The 18,352-nt window shown below is 37.9% G+C and overlaps 1 protein-coding gene across 1 annotated transcript in view; it reads left to right on the top strand.

Annotated features, from left to right (window-relative positions):
• The first annotated feature begins 2,768 nt into the window (after window positions 1-2,768).
• The window catches only part of LOC127415041 (tyrosine-protein phosphatase non-receptor type 18-like), a 40,615-nt gene continuing 25,031 nt past the window's right edge, over window positions 2,769-18,352 (top strand). Inside the window, exons 1-8 of the mRNA XM_051653525.1 lie at window positions 2,769-3,013; window positions 11,331-11,439; window positions 12,100-12,176; window positions 12,424-12,519; window positions 12,682-12,720; window positions 13,770-13,838; window positions 14,091-14,153; window positions 15,022-15,164. Coding sequence (XP_051509485.1) covers window positions 2,921-3,013; window positions 11,331-11,439; window positions 12,100-12,176; window positions 12,424-12,519; window positions 12,682-12,720; window positions 13,770-13,838; window positions 14,091-14,153; window positions 15,022-15,164 — 689 coding nt within the window. The 5' untranslated portion in view covers window positions 2,769-2,920. The remainder of the gene's footprint in view (window positions 3,014-11,330; window positions 11,440-12,099; window positions 12,177-12,423; window positions 12,520-12,681; window positions 12,721-13,769; window positions 13,839-14,090; window positions 14,154-15,021; window positions 15,165-18,352) is intronic.

The following is an 18,352-nucleotide window of genomic DNA, read 5'->3' as shown; positions in this document are numbered from 1 at the left end:
AAAACTTGTGAAACTACTGAGACACGTACAAAGTAAACACCCGAACTTCAAAGAAAATCTGGTTCTCTTTTTCCCCGTAAAGTGTCAGGGTTGACAAACCAAAAACTAACCAAACCACAGAGCGAAGCAATGATTTCAATAATCTCAACAGAAGCAAGTATCGTTCATGTTTATTTACAGTGAGTGAATTTTTTATCCTACGTTATCAACCTCCACGGCTTTACCATAGGAGAGAGCATATTGGTCAGCTTGGACCACGTGAGTCTTCAAAGCCAATCATACAATGGTCCTAATGTTTGTGAACCGCATTCAGAGTTTAACTACAGTAAATGACCGTTTGCGGATATCTTTGGGCTGAGCTGTAAACTGACGTAAACCTGTTGCAAAATTGTCTGTGACTTCTCTTATAAAACAGCAATTTTATCGTAGTAATCTCCACATATAGCTCACTCCAAAAAGATTGTTTAGTGTAAAACATGTTGAAGATTAGCAGACAGGCGGTCAATTCATTAAGTGATAAGCTGTTTCCTCACAAAAGCAAATGATTCAGTGTACGGACCCTTACAAAAATCGAGAGTTCATGGCAAATTTGCCACAAATTTGCCACTGATTATTTTCACATGCAAATTTGCAGTAAATTGTCCATTGTTGCCAAAGGTTTGCTGCAGGTTCACCACTACCAGTGAAGAGCTGCAGTGCAAACTTCTGGCAAACATTTGAGTTAATAATAATGAACTGCAAATTTGTGGCACGTTACGGCTAGTTCTCCAGAAGCATCTCCTCCGCAGACGTCCATTCAAAAAGGTCTACACAGATCTATTCGCCAGTGTACCGCTGAGTTATGCTTTGTTTTGCTAACATTAGGCTCCCCCTTGCTAGACCTGGGGTTCTGGTATAGACCTTATTCACAGTAACATCTTTGATTTTTGATGATTTTTGACAGTCTCTTCAATTGGTTGTACAGTCGTTTAAAGTGTTTTTGGATCGTTCCACTGACGAAACATTGAAAAAACACCATCTTAGACAAACGGAGGCGCGTGTCCTGGAAGGTTGAAAACACTTGATGTCCTCTGCTTTTTTCATTTTTGTTTATCAAATAAATTACTGTACATAATCTGCATGCATTCCTGGGTAGTAACAGATTACATGTAATCTGTATTACATAATAAGATTACAAAAATCAAGTACTTGTTAAAATACACGTAATCAGACTTTTTATAGATTACATGATTACATATTAACAAGGCAACGGCACTAAATTCGTAATAATTTATTGATCGTTTTCATATCAATATCATCATATTCTCAGCCCGAAGCGTAATAGACTCACAGATGAACATTTTGAGCATGTGTGCCTTTTATGTTACAACAGTGAGATATGCACCTCAGCTAAGGAATAGGTGATGGACTATTACTAGTAGTAAGGGTTAAAAGTGTGTTGATTTCAGGTTCATACTGTTTGTTCGTGTAATGTTTCTATTGTTTTATACACTTAAAATGAACTAGATATTTTTTTAAAAAATCTGTTATTTCTTACTACCTCACCAGTGTTGTGCAGCTCACAAATTGAACTTAACTGCTTCAAAGAATCTAGTGGATGCCACCTCTACACAATAGTTCAACTGCAAAATGTGTAGCAATATGGAACAAAGCCCAACACTCTACTGTTGCTGCTGATGCAGTGGAGTCCACTGCATGAAACTTGACATAAAACTTGACACAATTGTTCCTTGTGTGACTCGAGGGAGCTCTGCTGTTTTAAAATGTTCTGCTCTTTTAGAATATTCTTGCTGCTCAAAAGACAATATCTTGCACCTCAGCTTTGGGATAGGTGATGGACTATCAGTAAGCAATAAGGGTTAAAAGTGTTTCAGTGTTTTTAGATGAAAGCTTTGACCTACACAACGTCCTCGCTGTTGATTTTATAGTCATTCATTTTCATTCATTTCATGATTGTTTTATGTTGATTCTAATGCTGCTGATTTATTGTTTATTTCATTCATGTAATGTTTAATGCACTTTAAAAAAAAATGCCATATGATGCTGTTTTTGCGAAGCTCTTTTGTTATTAATAAAGAATGGAATATAATTTCTTCCTCTTTGTACCTTTATGATAAAATGATTATTCTATCAAATGCATGATGCAACATAGAATAAAATATTAGGTTGAAAGTAATCCAAAAGTAATCGAATTAGATTACCCCAAAAATGTCATCTATGAGATTACATTACTGATTGCATTTTTTTTTTTCTTGTAATTTGTAATCAGTACCCGATTACAGCACTGTCTGCATGCCAAGTGTTCATTAAGTGACCAGGCACTGATCAGACATTTTCTCTAATTAAGGAAGTGAAAGTATTACTTTCTAAACGTTTTACACTTCAGACAAAGTTTATTTTTTAATTGTTTTGATGACAGTGGTGGTCAATGTAATTACTAATTTAAGTGTAATATTTCAGCCGGAAACTGTATGGTTATGGTACATTTTTCTCAGCTCCACTGCAAGCTGATTCATACTGCTGCAAAACTAAAGGGCAAATCAACAACTATCGATCTTCAAAATAATGTCATAATAAAGCGTGCAAAAAAAGTTAAGCAAAGTTTAACACGATGGTGTTGGTTCATGCGATCACAGCAACCACATATTTTCATGTGTTGGCATGGCTGAAAGTAGGCATGGCTGTGGCTGGTGATTGACTCGCCACTGGAAATGACGCTAGAAAATGACTGACCGCTGTTAACAGATCTCAGATCAGCGGGAGAAACTTCACCGTGTCATGTCTGCTGGCTGAACAGCTTTGCAAAGACGGAAACCGTTTTGCTCCATTCATTTGTAACGGAGATTTTTTTAGACGCTCAGACACAAACTTTTGTGGGACTAGTCTGAAAGATGCTGACGCGAGTGAACTTTTGGTGATAATGGAGACGCACCTGTTGCAGTTCGTGGACCGGGTCCGGTGTCTGTCCGACAATGACAGCAGAAGAGAACAACTTATCTCCACCGAGTTCAGCGTGAGTGTGTCATTTTCAATTTAAACAAATGTATGCATTAGTCTTACTTATATATTAGTGTCAGAACTTCATAATAACTTACATTATTAATAAGTAAATTAAAAACATTATATAATAATTAACAAATAAGTTCAAATATGATTACACTTGTATGAAAAAAGTAACATGTATTACCATGTTTTTCGATATGATAATACCATGGTACTTTTTTAAGTTCCTTGGAATGGGTTATGAATACCATGTTATATACAGGTGCATCTCAATAAATTAGAATATCATGGAAAAGTTCATTTATTTCAGTAATTCAACTCAAATTGTGAAACTCGTTTATTAAATAAATTCAGTGCACACAGACTGAAGTAGTTTAAGTCTTTTGTTCTTTTAATTGTGATGATTTTGGCTCACATTTAACAAAAACCCACCAATTCACTATCTCAACAAATTAGAATATGGTGACATGCCAATCAGCTAATCAACTCAAAACACCTGCAAAGGTTTCCTGAGCCTTCAAAATGGTCTCTCAGTTTGGTTCACTAGGCTACACAATCATGGGGAAGACTGCTGATCTGACAGTTGTCCAGAAGACAATCATTGACACCATTCACAAGGAGGGTAAGCCACAAACATTCATTGCCAAATAAGCTGGCTGTTCACAGAGTGCTGTATCCAAGCATGTTAACAGAAAGTTGAGTGGAAGGAAAAAGTGTGGAAGAAAAAGATGCACAACCAATCGAGAGAACCGCAGCCTTATGATTGTCAAGCAAAATCGATTCAAGAATTTGGGTGAACTTCACAAGGAATGGACTGAGGCTGGGGTCAAGGCATCAAGAGCCACCACACACAGACGTGTCAAGGAATTTGGCTACAGTTGTCGTATTCCTCTTGTTAAGCCACTCCTGAACCACAGACAACGTCAGAGGCATCTTACCTGGGCTAAGGAGAAGAAGAACTGGACTGTTGCCCATTGGTCCAAAGTCCTCTTTTCAGATGAGAGCAAATTTCGTATTTCATTTGGAAACCAAGGTTCTAGAGTCTGGAGGAAGGGTGGAGAAGCTCATAGCCCAAGTTGCTTGAAGTCCAGTGTTAAGTTTCCACAGTCTGTGATGATTTGGGGTGCAATGTCATCTGCTGGTGTTGGTCCATTGTGTTTTTTGAAAACCAAAGTCACTGCACCCGTTTACCAAGAAATTTTGGAGCACTTCATGCTTCCTTCTGCTGACCAGCTTTTTAAAGATGCTGATTTCATTTTCCAGCAGGATTTGGCACTTGCCCACACTGCCAAAAGCACCAAAAGTTGGTTAAATGACCATGGTGTTGGTGTGCTTGACTGGCCAGCAAACTCCCCAGACCTGAACCCCATAGAGAATCTATGGGGTATTGTCAAGAGGAAAATGAGAAAAAAGAGAACAAAAAATGCAGATGAGCTGAAGGCCACTGTCAAAGAAACCTGGGCTTCCATACCACCTCGGCAGTGCCACAAACTGATCACCTCCATGCCATGCCGAATTGAGGCAGTAATTAAAGCAAAAGGAGCCCCTACCAAGTATTGAGTACATATACAGTAAATGAACATACTTTCCAGAAGGCCAACAATTCACTAAAAATGTTTTTTTTTTTATTGGTCTTATGATGTATTCTAATTTTCTGAGATAGTGAATTGGTGGGTTTTTGTTAAATGTGAGCCAAAATCATCACAATTAAAAGAACCAAAGACTTAAACTACTTCAGTCTGTGTGCATTGAATTTATTTAATACACGAGTTTCACAATTTGAGTTGAATTACTGAAATAAATGAACTTTTCCACGACATTCTAATTTATTGAGATGCACCTGTAAATATGATAACCATTCATTACTATAGACAGCTTATACCAAAATACCATGGTATTACAGTCTGGTACCATCACTGTACCATGGTGCCACCAAAGTACTTTTTTTGTAAGTTATTTCAACAAAGTGTTTCAACACTAAAGTCACACTTAAAAATGTAATGTCATTGCATTAAATAATAAACTATATCAAAACAAGCGGTACTGTATATGCAAACAAATGTTGCTAGAGCTTTTCTCAGAGCAAACTTCACTTTTCTTATTTCTGCAATTACTTGAAACTAACTTGCCTAAACCACATGTGTAGTTCATCAACTATGGACATGTTCTACTAACGTTTGACAGCCAGAACATGTCAAAATAATTTTTTCGTTTTGAACAGTATCTATTGTTTTATCATTTAAAACCTAACAAATCTCTTTTTTTGTGAAATGCTTCTTCTTTATTTATTTTTATTTATTTATTTTTTACAAATGGCACTTGGATTTATATATTATGTATTGCAATGACATTAATACATTTTAAGCATAGCATAAGTGTCTAAACTTTCTTTGGGCCACTATAAAATACATAGCTAGTTGATGTCAGTTCAATTGTTAGTTGAAGTTGATGTTTTAGACACTGTGTGATGTTAATAATGCCATAATGTTCTTTTCAGGTACCATGGAAATACCACAGTAGCCTATATGCATATGGTTATCATATACTGTAGTACCATGGTATATATTAAAATATCTTGGTATTACTATCTGATACTATCACTGGTACTGCCACAGTACTTTTTATTTTTTATAAGGGCATGAAAATATGAATCAAATTGAATGTACTGTTCATTAATCAATGGCCTGTTAAGTATTATACAATTTTGTTAATGTTAAAAATGTTAGTCAGTATAAATATTATCTTATTGTTTAAAATGTTTTAGTCTGCTGCTTATTGGTGTACCGTATATGTCCATACAACCATTCAGGTTCAGGTCTGATCACTCCACATTTGCAGGTTCAACACTGAATTATGATTTCCATTAATGTTAAAATACAGTTTTAAAACGATAGCCTCAAGATGTAAACAATATGCATGTTAACATGATTTAAGTGTGATAAAATCACTTAATAACCTTTTCTGTGTAAAGTTATAGCCAATTTTATAACTTCATTGCCGTGATGATGTAATGTCAACAAACCCTAAAACGACTGTAAAATGATGATTTAATTAATGTTACAGCTCAAGTAATACACAAGTTTTAACAGAAGAATTAATGTAAGTGATTTTATAAAACAATAAGCTTCACATTTCTGCCTTTAGACCCTCCAAAAATTGGCCCCATTCACTTCCATTGTAGTTGCCTCACTGTAAGTTAGAATTTTGCTTCTTTTTTTAAAGGAGAAAAACGAGTCAATTATTTTTTGTGGTTATCAACATTATGCCACAAATGCTGTAGATTGAGCTTAACTTACATTTACATTTATGCATTTGGCAGACGCTTTTATCCAAAGCGACTTACAGTGCACTTATTACAGGGACAATCCCCCTGGAGCAACCTGGAGTTAAGTGCCTTGCTCAAGGACACAATGGTGGTGGCTGTGGGGATCGGACCAGCAGCCTACTGATTACCAGTTATGTGCTTTAGCCCACTACGCCACCACTACTCCGAACCCAAAATATCCCTTTAAAACCTGTGCCAGCATTTAGTGTACTGCATCTAGAGTAAATTAAAATGGAAGTATGTACTAAATGGCAAGTAACTTGGCATTTATATGTCCACTAAAGTTTAACTGTCGACAGCAGTTGATTTCCTCTGAGAATGTTGCAGAAGACAGTCTAGAAATGAGAGCCACTTACAGTGCAGAACATCACATTAATTGTATACAGTACAGGTACACATCTTAATAGTTTTTGTTTGAATGTTGTGATTTTACTTAACCCTTGCTCTGTGCAAGTGAACTGTAATTATCTTAAAACAAGTATTTTCTTCTGTGGTTTTCTCTAAGGTTAGGCCACATTTTTACAGAAGTGTCCATTTTGACTCAGTTGGCTTAATTAGTGAAAACAAGAAGGCATTTATGCCAACCAACTACAGTTCCTCATTGAGTTTCTTAACAGCAGTAATTTATTAAATAAGGCCAGCATTCAGAGGTAGGTTTTAAAGCCTATGTGAAAAGAAACGGTAGTGCTTGTGGTAAAAAGAAACAGAAGTGGATAATAATCTTCTGTGGGTTTTTGGCTGAGATCCAACTGAGAGTATAAACTGAAAATAGTGCATGCAAAAATTTCTTTTCTGCTATTAGATAATGGAAGTAAAACAGACAGCAGGTTTAGTTATGAAACAGTACCTGTTTTTCTATACAGACTATTTGCAGCCATTTATAGCCCTCAAGTGTTCCTTGTATGCAAGTATAGAGCTGTTCAGTCTGTAGTCCTAAAACTCAGAAAATAATTAGCATTTTCAAGCCAGGATTACTCGTCCTTGTGGTAGTTATAGTCCTTATTTAGCAACTTATGTTTTTAACAACACAGCAGCATCAAAAGTCATGTTTGAGGTGAGACTTTGCACTTTAAAAACTTAAGTGCTGGAATTTGCCAGTACATTTGGAATGCCATTAACATTGTCATAATAGTTCATAATTGAGTCTCCAAATGGAATTAGCTACTTAAGGACTACAACGGCTGTCCGATTAGTCAAGTACATAAACTCACGTCTTTGTGGTAGTTGTAGACCTTATTTAGGAACTTATGTTTTTAACAATACAGCGGCTTCAAAATTCACGTTTAAGATATGAATGTGTGCTTCAAAAACATAATTTAATGTTTGAGGTGCAAAATTCATGTTTGAGGTGCTGTATGACTGTGCCTAATTTTTGTTTTAGAACAAAATGCAAAAGTCTCTTTAAAGGGATAGTCCACCCAAAGATCATCATCATTTACTCATCTTCATCCCAGATGTGTATGACTTTCTTTCGTCTGCTGAACACAAAGATTTTTAGAAAAATATCTCAGCTCTGTAGGTCCATACAACGCAAGTGAATGGTGGCCAGAACTTTGAAAGTCCAAAAAGCAAATAAAGGCAGCATTAAAATGTAATTCATACTACTCCAGTGGTTAAATCCATGTCTTCAGAAGAGATATGATAGGTGTGGGTGAGAAAACAGATCAGTATTTAAGTCCTTTTTTGATACAAATATCCACTTTTACTTTCTCATTCTTCTTCTTTTGTTTTTGGCAATTCACACTCTCTGCGCTTATCACCACGTACTTGGCAGGGATGAGAATTTATAGTTAAAAAGGACTTAAATATTTATCTGTTTCTCACCCACACCTATCATATCACTTCTGGAGTAATGGAGTTAACCACTTGAGTTGTATGGATTACTTTTATGCTGCATTTACACTACCATTCAAAAGTTTAGGGTCACTTACTTATTCTCACTTTTTCACATTTTAGAATAATAGTAAAGTAATCACAACTTTGGAATAATAGAAATGGAAATATGGGAATCATGTTGTGGCTTAAAAAATCCAAAATAAATCAAAACTATGTTATATTTTAGCATCTTCAATGTGGCCACACTTGCCTAGAATTTGCAGAAATGTACTCTTGGCATTTTCTCAACCAACTTCTTGAGGTATCACCCTGGGATGCTTTTTAAACAGTATTGAAGGAGTTCCCATCTATATGCTGGGCACTTAGTGGCTGCTTTTCTTAATTATTCGGTCCAAGTTTTTGAAATGGATGACTTTTTTTTTTTAAATAAAATGTTAATTTTGTAATTAAATAAATGAATATGTTGGCACAATTATATTTTTGTCTACGAAACTAATTTCAAACATTTAAGCATACGCCTTCAGATCAAAAGGTTTTTAAGATCATGAGAAACATTTCAGTCAAGTGACCCCAAACTTTTGAACGGTAGTGTATATGCTTTCTGGACCTTCAAAGTTCTGGCCACCATTCATTGCATTGTGTGGACCGACAGAGCTGAGATATTTTTCAAAAAATCTTAGTTTTTGTTCAACAGTAGAAAGAAAATCATACACATCTGCAATGGCATGAGGGTGAGTAAATGATCAGAGAATTTTCATTTTTGGGTGAACTATCCCTTTAAGTAATGTTCACCACAGGCTTTATTTTAGTGATAAATCAACAACCATTTTTCTAAAAACATACCAGACATTAGACGGAACCCATGGAGAATTAGCCTTTCGGGTTGGCCTACGAATTGTTATCATTACTGAATAGCTCTAGTGAAGTGCTGAGAGGTTTTGTGTGGCTTAAAATTATACTTGTCTGATAGGTTAACTCTGGCACAAATAGACTAGTAATACATGTGTTTCGTCATTATGTTTATGGGGGTCTGCTCTGTACTATGTTTCACAAACCACATCCTTCCTCAAATAGCAATGGCCCTCTTTTTATAGACATTTATGCTGCCTTCATGTGCTATCGGAATTATCCTACTTTCCACTTCTGAAGTGGTAATTACGAGTATGTAGGGTTCAAGTGATTTGTTGTCGGAAAAAACGTTCATTCATATAAACTCAGCAAAAAAAGAAACGTCCTCTCACTTTCAACTGCTTTTATTTTCAGCAAACTTAACATGTGTAAATATTTGTATGAACATAAAAAGATTCAACAACTAAGACATAAACTGAACAAGTTTCACAAACATGTGACTAACAGAAATGGAATAATGTGTCCCTGAACAAAGGGGGGGTCAAAATCAAAAGTAACAGTCAGTATCTGGTGTGGCCACCAGCTGCATTAAGTATTGCAGTGCATCTCCTCCTCATGGACTACACCAGATTTGCCAGTTCTTGCTGTGAGATGTTACCCCACTCTTCCACCAAGGCACTTGTTCCCAGACATTTCTGGGGGGAATGGCCCTCACCCTCCGATCCAACAGTTCCCAGACGTGCTCCATGGGATTGAGATCTGGGCTCTTCCCTGGCCATGGCAAAACACTGACATTCCTGTCTTACAGGAAATCACGCACAGAACGAGCAGTATGGCTGGTGGCATTGTCATGCTGGAGGTTCATATCAGGATGAGCCAGCAGGAAGGGTACCACATGAGGGAGGAGGATGTCTTCCTTGTAACACACAGCGTTGAGATTGCCTGCAATGACAACAAGCTCAGTCCGATGATGCTGTGACACACCGCCCCAGACCATGACGGACCCTCCACCTCCAAATCGATCCCGCTCCAGAGTACAGGCCTCGGTGTAACGCTCATTCCTTCGACGATAAACGCGAGTCCGACCATCACCCCTGGTGAGACAAAACCACGACTCGTCAGTGAAGAGCACTTTTTGTCAGTCCTGTCTGGTCCAGCGAAGGTGGGTTTGTGCCCATAGGCGACGTTGTTGCTGGTGATGTCTGGTAAGGACCTGCCTTACAACAGGTCTACAAGCCCTCAGTCCAGCCTCTCTCAGCCTATTGCGGACAATCTGAGCACTGATGGAGGGATTGCACGTTCCTGGTGTAACTCGGGCAGTTGCTTTTGCCATCCTGTACCTGTCCCGTGGATGTGATATTCGGATGTACCGATCCTGTGCAGGTGTTGTCACACTTGGTCTGCCACTGCGAGGACGATCAGCTGTCCTTCCTGTCTCCCTGTAGCACTGTCTTAGGCATCTCACAGTACGGACATTGCAATTTATTGCCCTGGCTACATCTGCAGTCCTCATGCCTCCATGCAGCATGCCTAAGGCACGTTCACGCAGATGAGCAGGGACCCTGGGCATCTTTCTTTTGGTGTTTTTCAGAGTCAGTAGAAAGGTCTCTTTAGTGTCCTAAGTTTTTATAACTGTGACCTTAATTGCCTATGGTCTGTAAGCTGTTAGTGTCTTAATGACCGTTCCACAGGTGCATGGTCATTAATTGTTTATGGTTCATTGAACAAGCATGGAAAACATTGTTTAAACCCTTTACAATAAAGTTATTTGGATTTTTACAAAATTTTCTTTAAAATACAGTGTCCTGAAAAAGGGATGTTTCTTTTTTTGCTGAGTTTATATTTCTTGTGGAACTTTTATGTTGCCAAAAAATATATATTACTTAGCTTGCGGACGATAATGGAATTTTGTCAAATACAAGCTATTTTAACGGTGTAAAAATGTACAACATCAAATGATTGCTGATATACATAAATAAATTTAAAGAAAACGGTAAGAGCTAACAATGAGCTGTACTTAGAAAAACCAATAAAGCCTGTCATTCACTATAGAAACCGTACTCTCCTCCACCATGTTGAAAGTTTACAAATCCTCCCATCTCAGAAACTCTGGTATCAAAATTATCTCAGAGCAAACAACCACCTCTGACTTTGCAATGAAGCAAGACTGGTCTCTTATTTAAAACACAGAAAGTGTCATGGCCTAGGTCATGGTTGGCAGGGGTTGGGGGTGGATAGGCACGTGATTAAGTGCCCCCGTGGAGCCAGGCCTGAAAAGTAGACTTTAACTTTTTGTGTTTTCTCTTTCTCTTTGCAGTTGGTACGACAGAGAAGTGCATCAATGAAAGATGATTATAAACTGACCACTGAGGCAGGAAGAAGCAAAGAAAACATGAAGAAAAACCGCTATAGGGATATTCTGCCCTGTATGTAGTCTTATCAACATGTTACTTTTAGAGCTTAAATAATAGGAATGGTTAATAAGCTAATTTCTTCCTTTTTTCTAGTTTTTGCTTATTTTTAAAATGAAAAATCTGAGTGTAAACATTTTGCTAAATGAATTCAATGTAAATCATGGCAAACAACAAAGAAATTATGAACAAAGATTAATCATTTATCTTTTTTTTTTTTTAATAAGAAATGTATGTAAAAACTAAATTTAAAGAACTACTGTATTTTGGAAGAAAATGAATAATCTCTGGTGCATTTAGATTAGATGTGATTTGATCACACTATTATGAATTCAACATTATCTTAACTTACAGACAGCACAGATCTCATCAGTTTTTAAACATATGTGACTCACAGTAGCTCTCAGTGTGACACAATGATGCAGTGAAATTATCTTACTGCATTCACTGTCACATCATTTTGCATTCACTGTCATAATAGAGCAAATCTGTCAAAACATGCCACCTATGGTTACTGTATTTCATATTTTTTCTCATCACAATGCCATTAACATTGTCATAATAGTTCATAATTGAGTCTCCAAATGTGTTGCATGATATATGATCAAAATAATCTTAGTCACACTGATGAGAGAATCATAATAATAAGACTGCTGTTTTTCCCCTCTATCACAGATGATCAAACCAGAGTATGTCTGACTCCTACCACATCTGAATATGAGTCTGATTACATTAATGCCAGCTTTATCAAGGTACTGCAATATTTTCTAACCTTAAACCATACATTTCATGTTAACAAGATGGTAGGTGAAGAACCTGGGCAGGTAAATTTTAAGTTGCAGTTTCCGTCTCTATTAGGAGTGTCTTAAAACTAGAACAATTACTGAAATCACAGTCTGGATGGAAAGAAAGAAAGAAAGAAAGAAAGAAAGAACTGTTCCAGTGACCTATTTAAGGTTTCTTATTGTTAAAGACCAATTCTTATTGTATCTTCAATAGGGTGCCGCTGGGAACAGAACGTACATCGCCACTCAAGGCCCTCTGAGCAGCACTGTGGTTGACTTCTGGCGTATGATCTGGCAACACAATATTAAGGTGAACTGTGTTTTTAGAAGCATTTTTTTTAAATATAATTATGTATTATCTCACATTCACTGAATTGCTTTGAGCTTATTGCCTAATTGTCATATAATATTAAAGCATTCTATTGTGGGACAGAAAGCATTGATTTTGTTTCGGTCTGTCTCTTTCTGATAGGTCATAATCATGGCATGTAGAGAAATCGAGTTGGGAAAGGTAATCTTCATTTTTACTTTAATGTTCTGTATCATACACCTAAAGTTTTCTTGCATTTACAGTTTTAAAGTTATAAAGGGATAGTTAAGCCAAAAACGAAAATCTGAGTTTCATCATTTACCCGTATGACTATCTTTTTTTATCGTGGAACACAAAAGGAGATGTTACGCAGTAGGACAGCCTCAGTCACCATTCACTTTCATTGCATCTTTTTCCATACAATGAAAGTGAATGGTGACGGAGGCTGTTGGTCCCTAAAATTTTGCTAAAAAGTTCTATTGAAGAAAGTCATACCTGTTTGGAATTACATGAAGCAGAACTTTTATTTTTATTATCCCTTTAACAATGTTAGCTTGTACAATAACTCAAAAATGAAAATTCTCTCATCATTTACTCAGCCTCATATCATCCTAGATATGACTTTCTTCTGCAGAACACAAACAAAGATTTTTAGAAGAATATTTCAGCTCTGTAGGTCCATACAATGCAAGTGAATGGTCACCAAAATTTTGAAGCTCCAAAAAGCACATATAGGTATATAAAAGGAATCCATAAGACTCCAGTGGTTTTAATCCATGTCTTCGTAAGTGATCTAAACAGCTTTGGGTGAGAACAGACCAAAATGTAACTCAATTTCCACTATTAAACTTGACTTCTGCAGTCTTGATCATGATTTTAAGCTTGATTACACTTCTTTGCGCCATCTAGCGTTCTGCACATGCGTCAAGCACTAGGAAGTGTAATCAAGCATGATAGAGTTTTATTTTGGTCTGTTTTCACTCAAAATCGATTGGATCACCTCAGAAGACATGGATTAAACCACTGGAGACATATTGATTATTTTATGCTGCCTTTATGTGCTTTTTGGAGCTGTAATGTTTTGGTCACCATTAAATTGCATTATATGGAACTACAAAGCTGAGATATTGTTCTTAAAATCTTTGTTTGTGTTTTGCAGAAGAATGAAAATCATACACATCTGGGATGGCATGAAAGTGAGTAAATGATGATTTTTGGGTGAACTATCCATCTGTTCCTCTGTTTTTTAGAAAAAATGTGAGGTCTACTGGGCATCAACCAAAGAAACAACCACTTTTGGTCCCTTCACTATTTCATCTGTAAGTGTTTGCTATGTTCCACATAAACAGAAGTGAACAGTGTTTGTAATTCAACAGTTGGGGCTCAACTACATCACACAGGATATTCATGTTTCACGACTTTTAATGTTTTCTCTACACTTCATGAAACATGCACATTTTGTCAGTTTTTTGTCAGCAGTTCAATGCTCGGTTTAGTTTGCACACACTCATTTGCAAAGCCCTGCAAAGGAAGTTCTACTGAATTTTCATTTTCATGTAATTTTTCTGCAGTTTGAGGAGTCTCGACCAAATGAGGAAGTCGTTGTTCGGATGCTGACGGTAAAATATTGTGATGTAAGTATTCCCTGGTGTCTCCAGTGTGTCAACCCTTAGATATGATATAGACCTGATGTCATAGCACTGAAATTAATTCTCAATGGGCACATTCACTCAAAAAGAGGGTTAAATTAGAAAAGAGTTTCACAGCCTGATGTCATTGGAAGCCTTTTTACCTTCTTTTTTTTAAAGTGTTTTTAAGTGCTTTAAAGAACCCAGAAACCAAAACACTAATCTGAAACAGCAAGAACTTTTTTTAATCTCCAAAGATCCATATAGCAACTCGAGAAAAAGGTTCTTTGTTGAATTTAAGGTGCTGTAAAGAACATTTATTTTTAAAGGGGTAGTTCGGCCAAAATGAAGATTCTGTCATCATTTACTCACCCCGTGTCTTTCCATTCCCGAATTAAATTCTTTCTTCCATGATACACAAAAGGTGATATTTGAAGAATGTTAAATCATATGGGTTAAGAATGACATAAGTGTGAGTAAATGATGACACAGTTTTAATTTTGGAATCAAGTCCATGGTTAGCACATATAAAAACGTCAGAGATGGAACCAAAGTGCTGTACAATTTAAGGACATTTAGGAAATGCATTACCAGCAGTATCAAAAGCGAAGGAATTAAAATAGGCACATATTTGTGTGTTTTCATTTGTGGTTTTAAAGATAAATTTGTCAAACCACAAAATTGCAGTGTATTCTTCTATAAATATATCCTGTAAAATGCTGTTTATTCTGTAACTATTCCAAATAAGGAACTGCCTCAGCGTGGGAAATTTCCCATTTTAGCTCATTTAATGCATTTCAATTTTGTGCAGTGTACAGAATTTACGTGTAACTGGAATCCATTCACAGGTCAAAACTCTTCATTTTCCACACAGGAAATTCGCGAAGTATCTCAGTTCCAGTACATGGCGTGGCCGGATCACGGAATTCCAAACATGCCGGATGGTATTTTGGGCATGATGGAGCAGGCACGGCAAAAACAGTGCAACCATGCGGACCCTATAGTTATCCACTGCAGGTCTGTATCACATACACACTGCAAAAATCATTTTATTAATCAGTATTTCTGTCGTGTTTTCCATTGAAATATATAAACATCCTTGAAACAAGATACTTGTTTACACAGTCAAGCAAAATTCTGTACGTTATTAAGACTTGTTTTTAGAGAATTTATCTTGAATTGAGTTTTTTTTTTTTTTTTTTTTTTTACCATATTGGGATTTTTTTATTTATTTCAAGCATAAATCTAATACAATTTTGTGAGGTTTATGTTTAAAGGAATAGTTCACTCAAAAAGAAAAATTCCCTCATAATTTACTCACCCTCATGACATCCCAGATGTGTATGACTTTCTCTCTTCTGGAGAACACAAACTAAAAAAATATTTTTAGAAGAACATTAGCTCTGTAGGCCCATATAAAGCAAGTGAATGGTGACCAAAACAATGAAGCTCCAAAAAGGAGATAAAGTAATTATTAAAGAAATCCATAAGACTCCAGTGGTTAAAGGAATAGTTCACCCAAAAATGAAAATGTGCTGATAATTTACTCACCCTGAGGCCATCCAAGATGTATCTGAGTTTCTTTCTTCATCAAAACAGAATTTAAGACTTTTAGGATTTCATTTCAGGCCTCCTCCTTTAAACAATGCAAGTGAATGTACTCCATTTTTTTGATGGTCCAAAATGCATATTTAGGGTGCATCAAAATAATCCACACGACTCCAGTCGACAAATAAAGTTCTTCTGAACACAAACGATTGATTATTTGTAGAAACAAAACAATACTTATATACATTTTAACTACAAATGTTCGCTTCCGTACATCTCTGTGACACACGCTCATGAGAGGGATGACGTAAGCTCGTTGGAAACGTCACGCGTCACGTGGAGGAGGAGGCAGGAAGAGCATCATTGTTTACAAGAGAAACTTGCACAGACAACAGACCAAGTGCCGTTCACAAACCAAAAAGTCCAAAACAATTTAACAAAATTTTTTTATATAAATAATAATAAAACAAAAAACATTACTGCAGTAAATAACCATCCTTTATTTCAGAGCAATGCCGTTGCGCTATCTACTTGTGCTTTTTCTTTAGCAGAAATATATACAGTTGCAATCAAAGTTATTCAACCCCCCTGACCAGCAATACATTCTGGTGATGTAAATTAAAACACATCAACTAAAACAGTCAAAGTAAGTTTTTAATACACATTTGAGTGATTTTGAGAACAAAGAGTTCAGTTTACCTACATTTTAAAATAAAAGATAACTAATTCTCTCCACAAATGTCATGTCAAAAATATTCAACCCCCAAAGTCAATCATTTGTGAAGCATCCTTTATCCTTAATAACAGCAAATAAATGTTTCAGGTAAGAGTTCTCAGGCTTTGGACACCTCTCTATTAGAATTTTTACACATTTCTCATGAGCAAAAGCTTCCAGCTCATTGACATTCTATGGTTTCTGTGCTGCCACAGCTTCCTTGAAATCCCAACAATGATTTGCAATGGGATTTTAATGATGGACTGAAAAGGCCATTTAAGGACATTCCACGAACTATCCCTGACCCAGATTTTGGACAACTTGGATGTATCCTTGGTGTTATTGTCTTGCTGGAAAGTCCAGTGATCACCAAGCTTCAATTTACACACTGAAGGCATCATATTTTTCATGCCAAAATGGCCTGATACCTGAAAGAATCCATGGTGTCAGTCACATAATCAGGATAGCTGTTTCCTGCAGCTGCAAAACACTCCCATAACAGGACTGACCCACCTCCATGCTTGACTGTGGGGATGGTGTCGTTCTTGTCATCACCTTGTCATCTTACTCCAGACATACTGCTGACCCATGGTTCTAAAACGTCATGGTTACTGGTGTAACCTCCGTTCCCTGATGGAGGGAACGAGACGTTGGTGTCGATGTAGTGACACTAGGGGTCACTCTTGGGAGCCCGAGACATCTCTGGTCTTTGATAAAAGGCCAATGAAAATTGGCGAGTGGTATTTGCATGCCACTCCCCCGAACATACGGGTATAAAAGGAGCTGGTATGCAACCACTCATTCAGGTTTTACGCTGAGGAGCCAATATAAGGTCCGGCCATTTCAGCAGGTAGTTCAGCGTTGTGGCAGGAGGGACCAACGTCTCGTTCCCTCCATCAGGGAACGGAGGCTACACCAGTAACCATGACGTTCCCTATCTGTCACTCACTCGACGTTGGTGTCGATGTAGTGACACTAGGGGTCCCTATACAAAACGCCACAAGGCTGAACTGTGTTACGTGAACTGGCGGTGTGTGGTGGGCAGACTTGCTGTGTGCCTCATAGCCAGCGCACCAGGTCGACACGTAACCTCCCCCAACACAGTTATGAGTGTCGAACGGCCCTTTCTGGGGACAAGTCGACTACCCAGAGATAGAGACAGGCTTAACGCAGTCGTGGCCTCTTTCCCCTTCTCTTTTTCCACCTCCTAAAAAAGAAGGGGGATTATCTGACTGGGCCGCCAGGTCTAGTCGGGGGGTGTCCCTCCCAAGAGGAGGACACCGCGGAGACCACACCTTGCCCCAAGAGAGGGGGAGATATTTAAGTGGAAGAATACAATCACATGGTCTTTCCAACCATGTGGAGAGCCTTCAAGGAAGATCCTGCCCAATGGGGGAGGAGTTACTACAACATGGAGACTGAGGGGCTCTGCCCAAGGAAGACACAGTTTGCCAGTAGGGAAACGAACTAGCGGAAGATATAGATCGCATGGGGTTAGCCTTACAGGGAACCGCCACATGCGGAGCACCTACCCCAGAACCGGGCTCTTAGTTAGCGCGTGTACTGGGCCGGCAGCGAGTCTCTCCGAAAACTCGACTGCCACAGGGATCAGAGGAAGTCAACCAGGGAACAACTTTTGTGAACACTACTGGGAATTAACAGCGCACGTCTTCAGATCAAAAGGAGGTGGAAGGCGCTATGTGCAAGTGATACACCCGGCCAGCTATCCCGGGCTTATCCGCTTGTGTTGCGTGCCACTACCTGGGATGAAACCGGTTCCACCCGGAGGTTGTAGAACCTTGCAAAGGTGTTGGGTGTTGCCCAGCCCGCTGCTCTACAAATGTCTGTTAGAGAGGCACCTCTGGCCAGGGCCCAAGAAGCCGCTACACCACGGGTAGAATGGGCTCGTAGCCCTACCGGGGGCGGCATGTTTTGGGCGAGA

The sequence above is a fragment of the Myxocyprinus asiaticus genome, chromosome 24 (assembly GCF_019703515.2).
Source record: "Myxocyprinus asiaticus isolate MX2 ecotype Aquarium Trade chromosome 24, UBuf_Myxa_2, whole genome shotgun sequence".
NCBI classification, from domain to species: Eukaryota; Metazoa; Chordata; class Actinopteri; order Cypriniformes; family Catostomidae; genus Myxocyprinus; species Myxocyprinus asiaticus.
The sequence above is the reverse complement of the archived record's forward strand: the minus strand, read 5'-3'. Positions and strand labels throughout refer to the sequence as shown.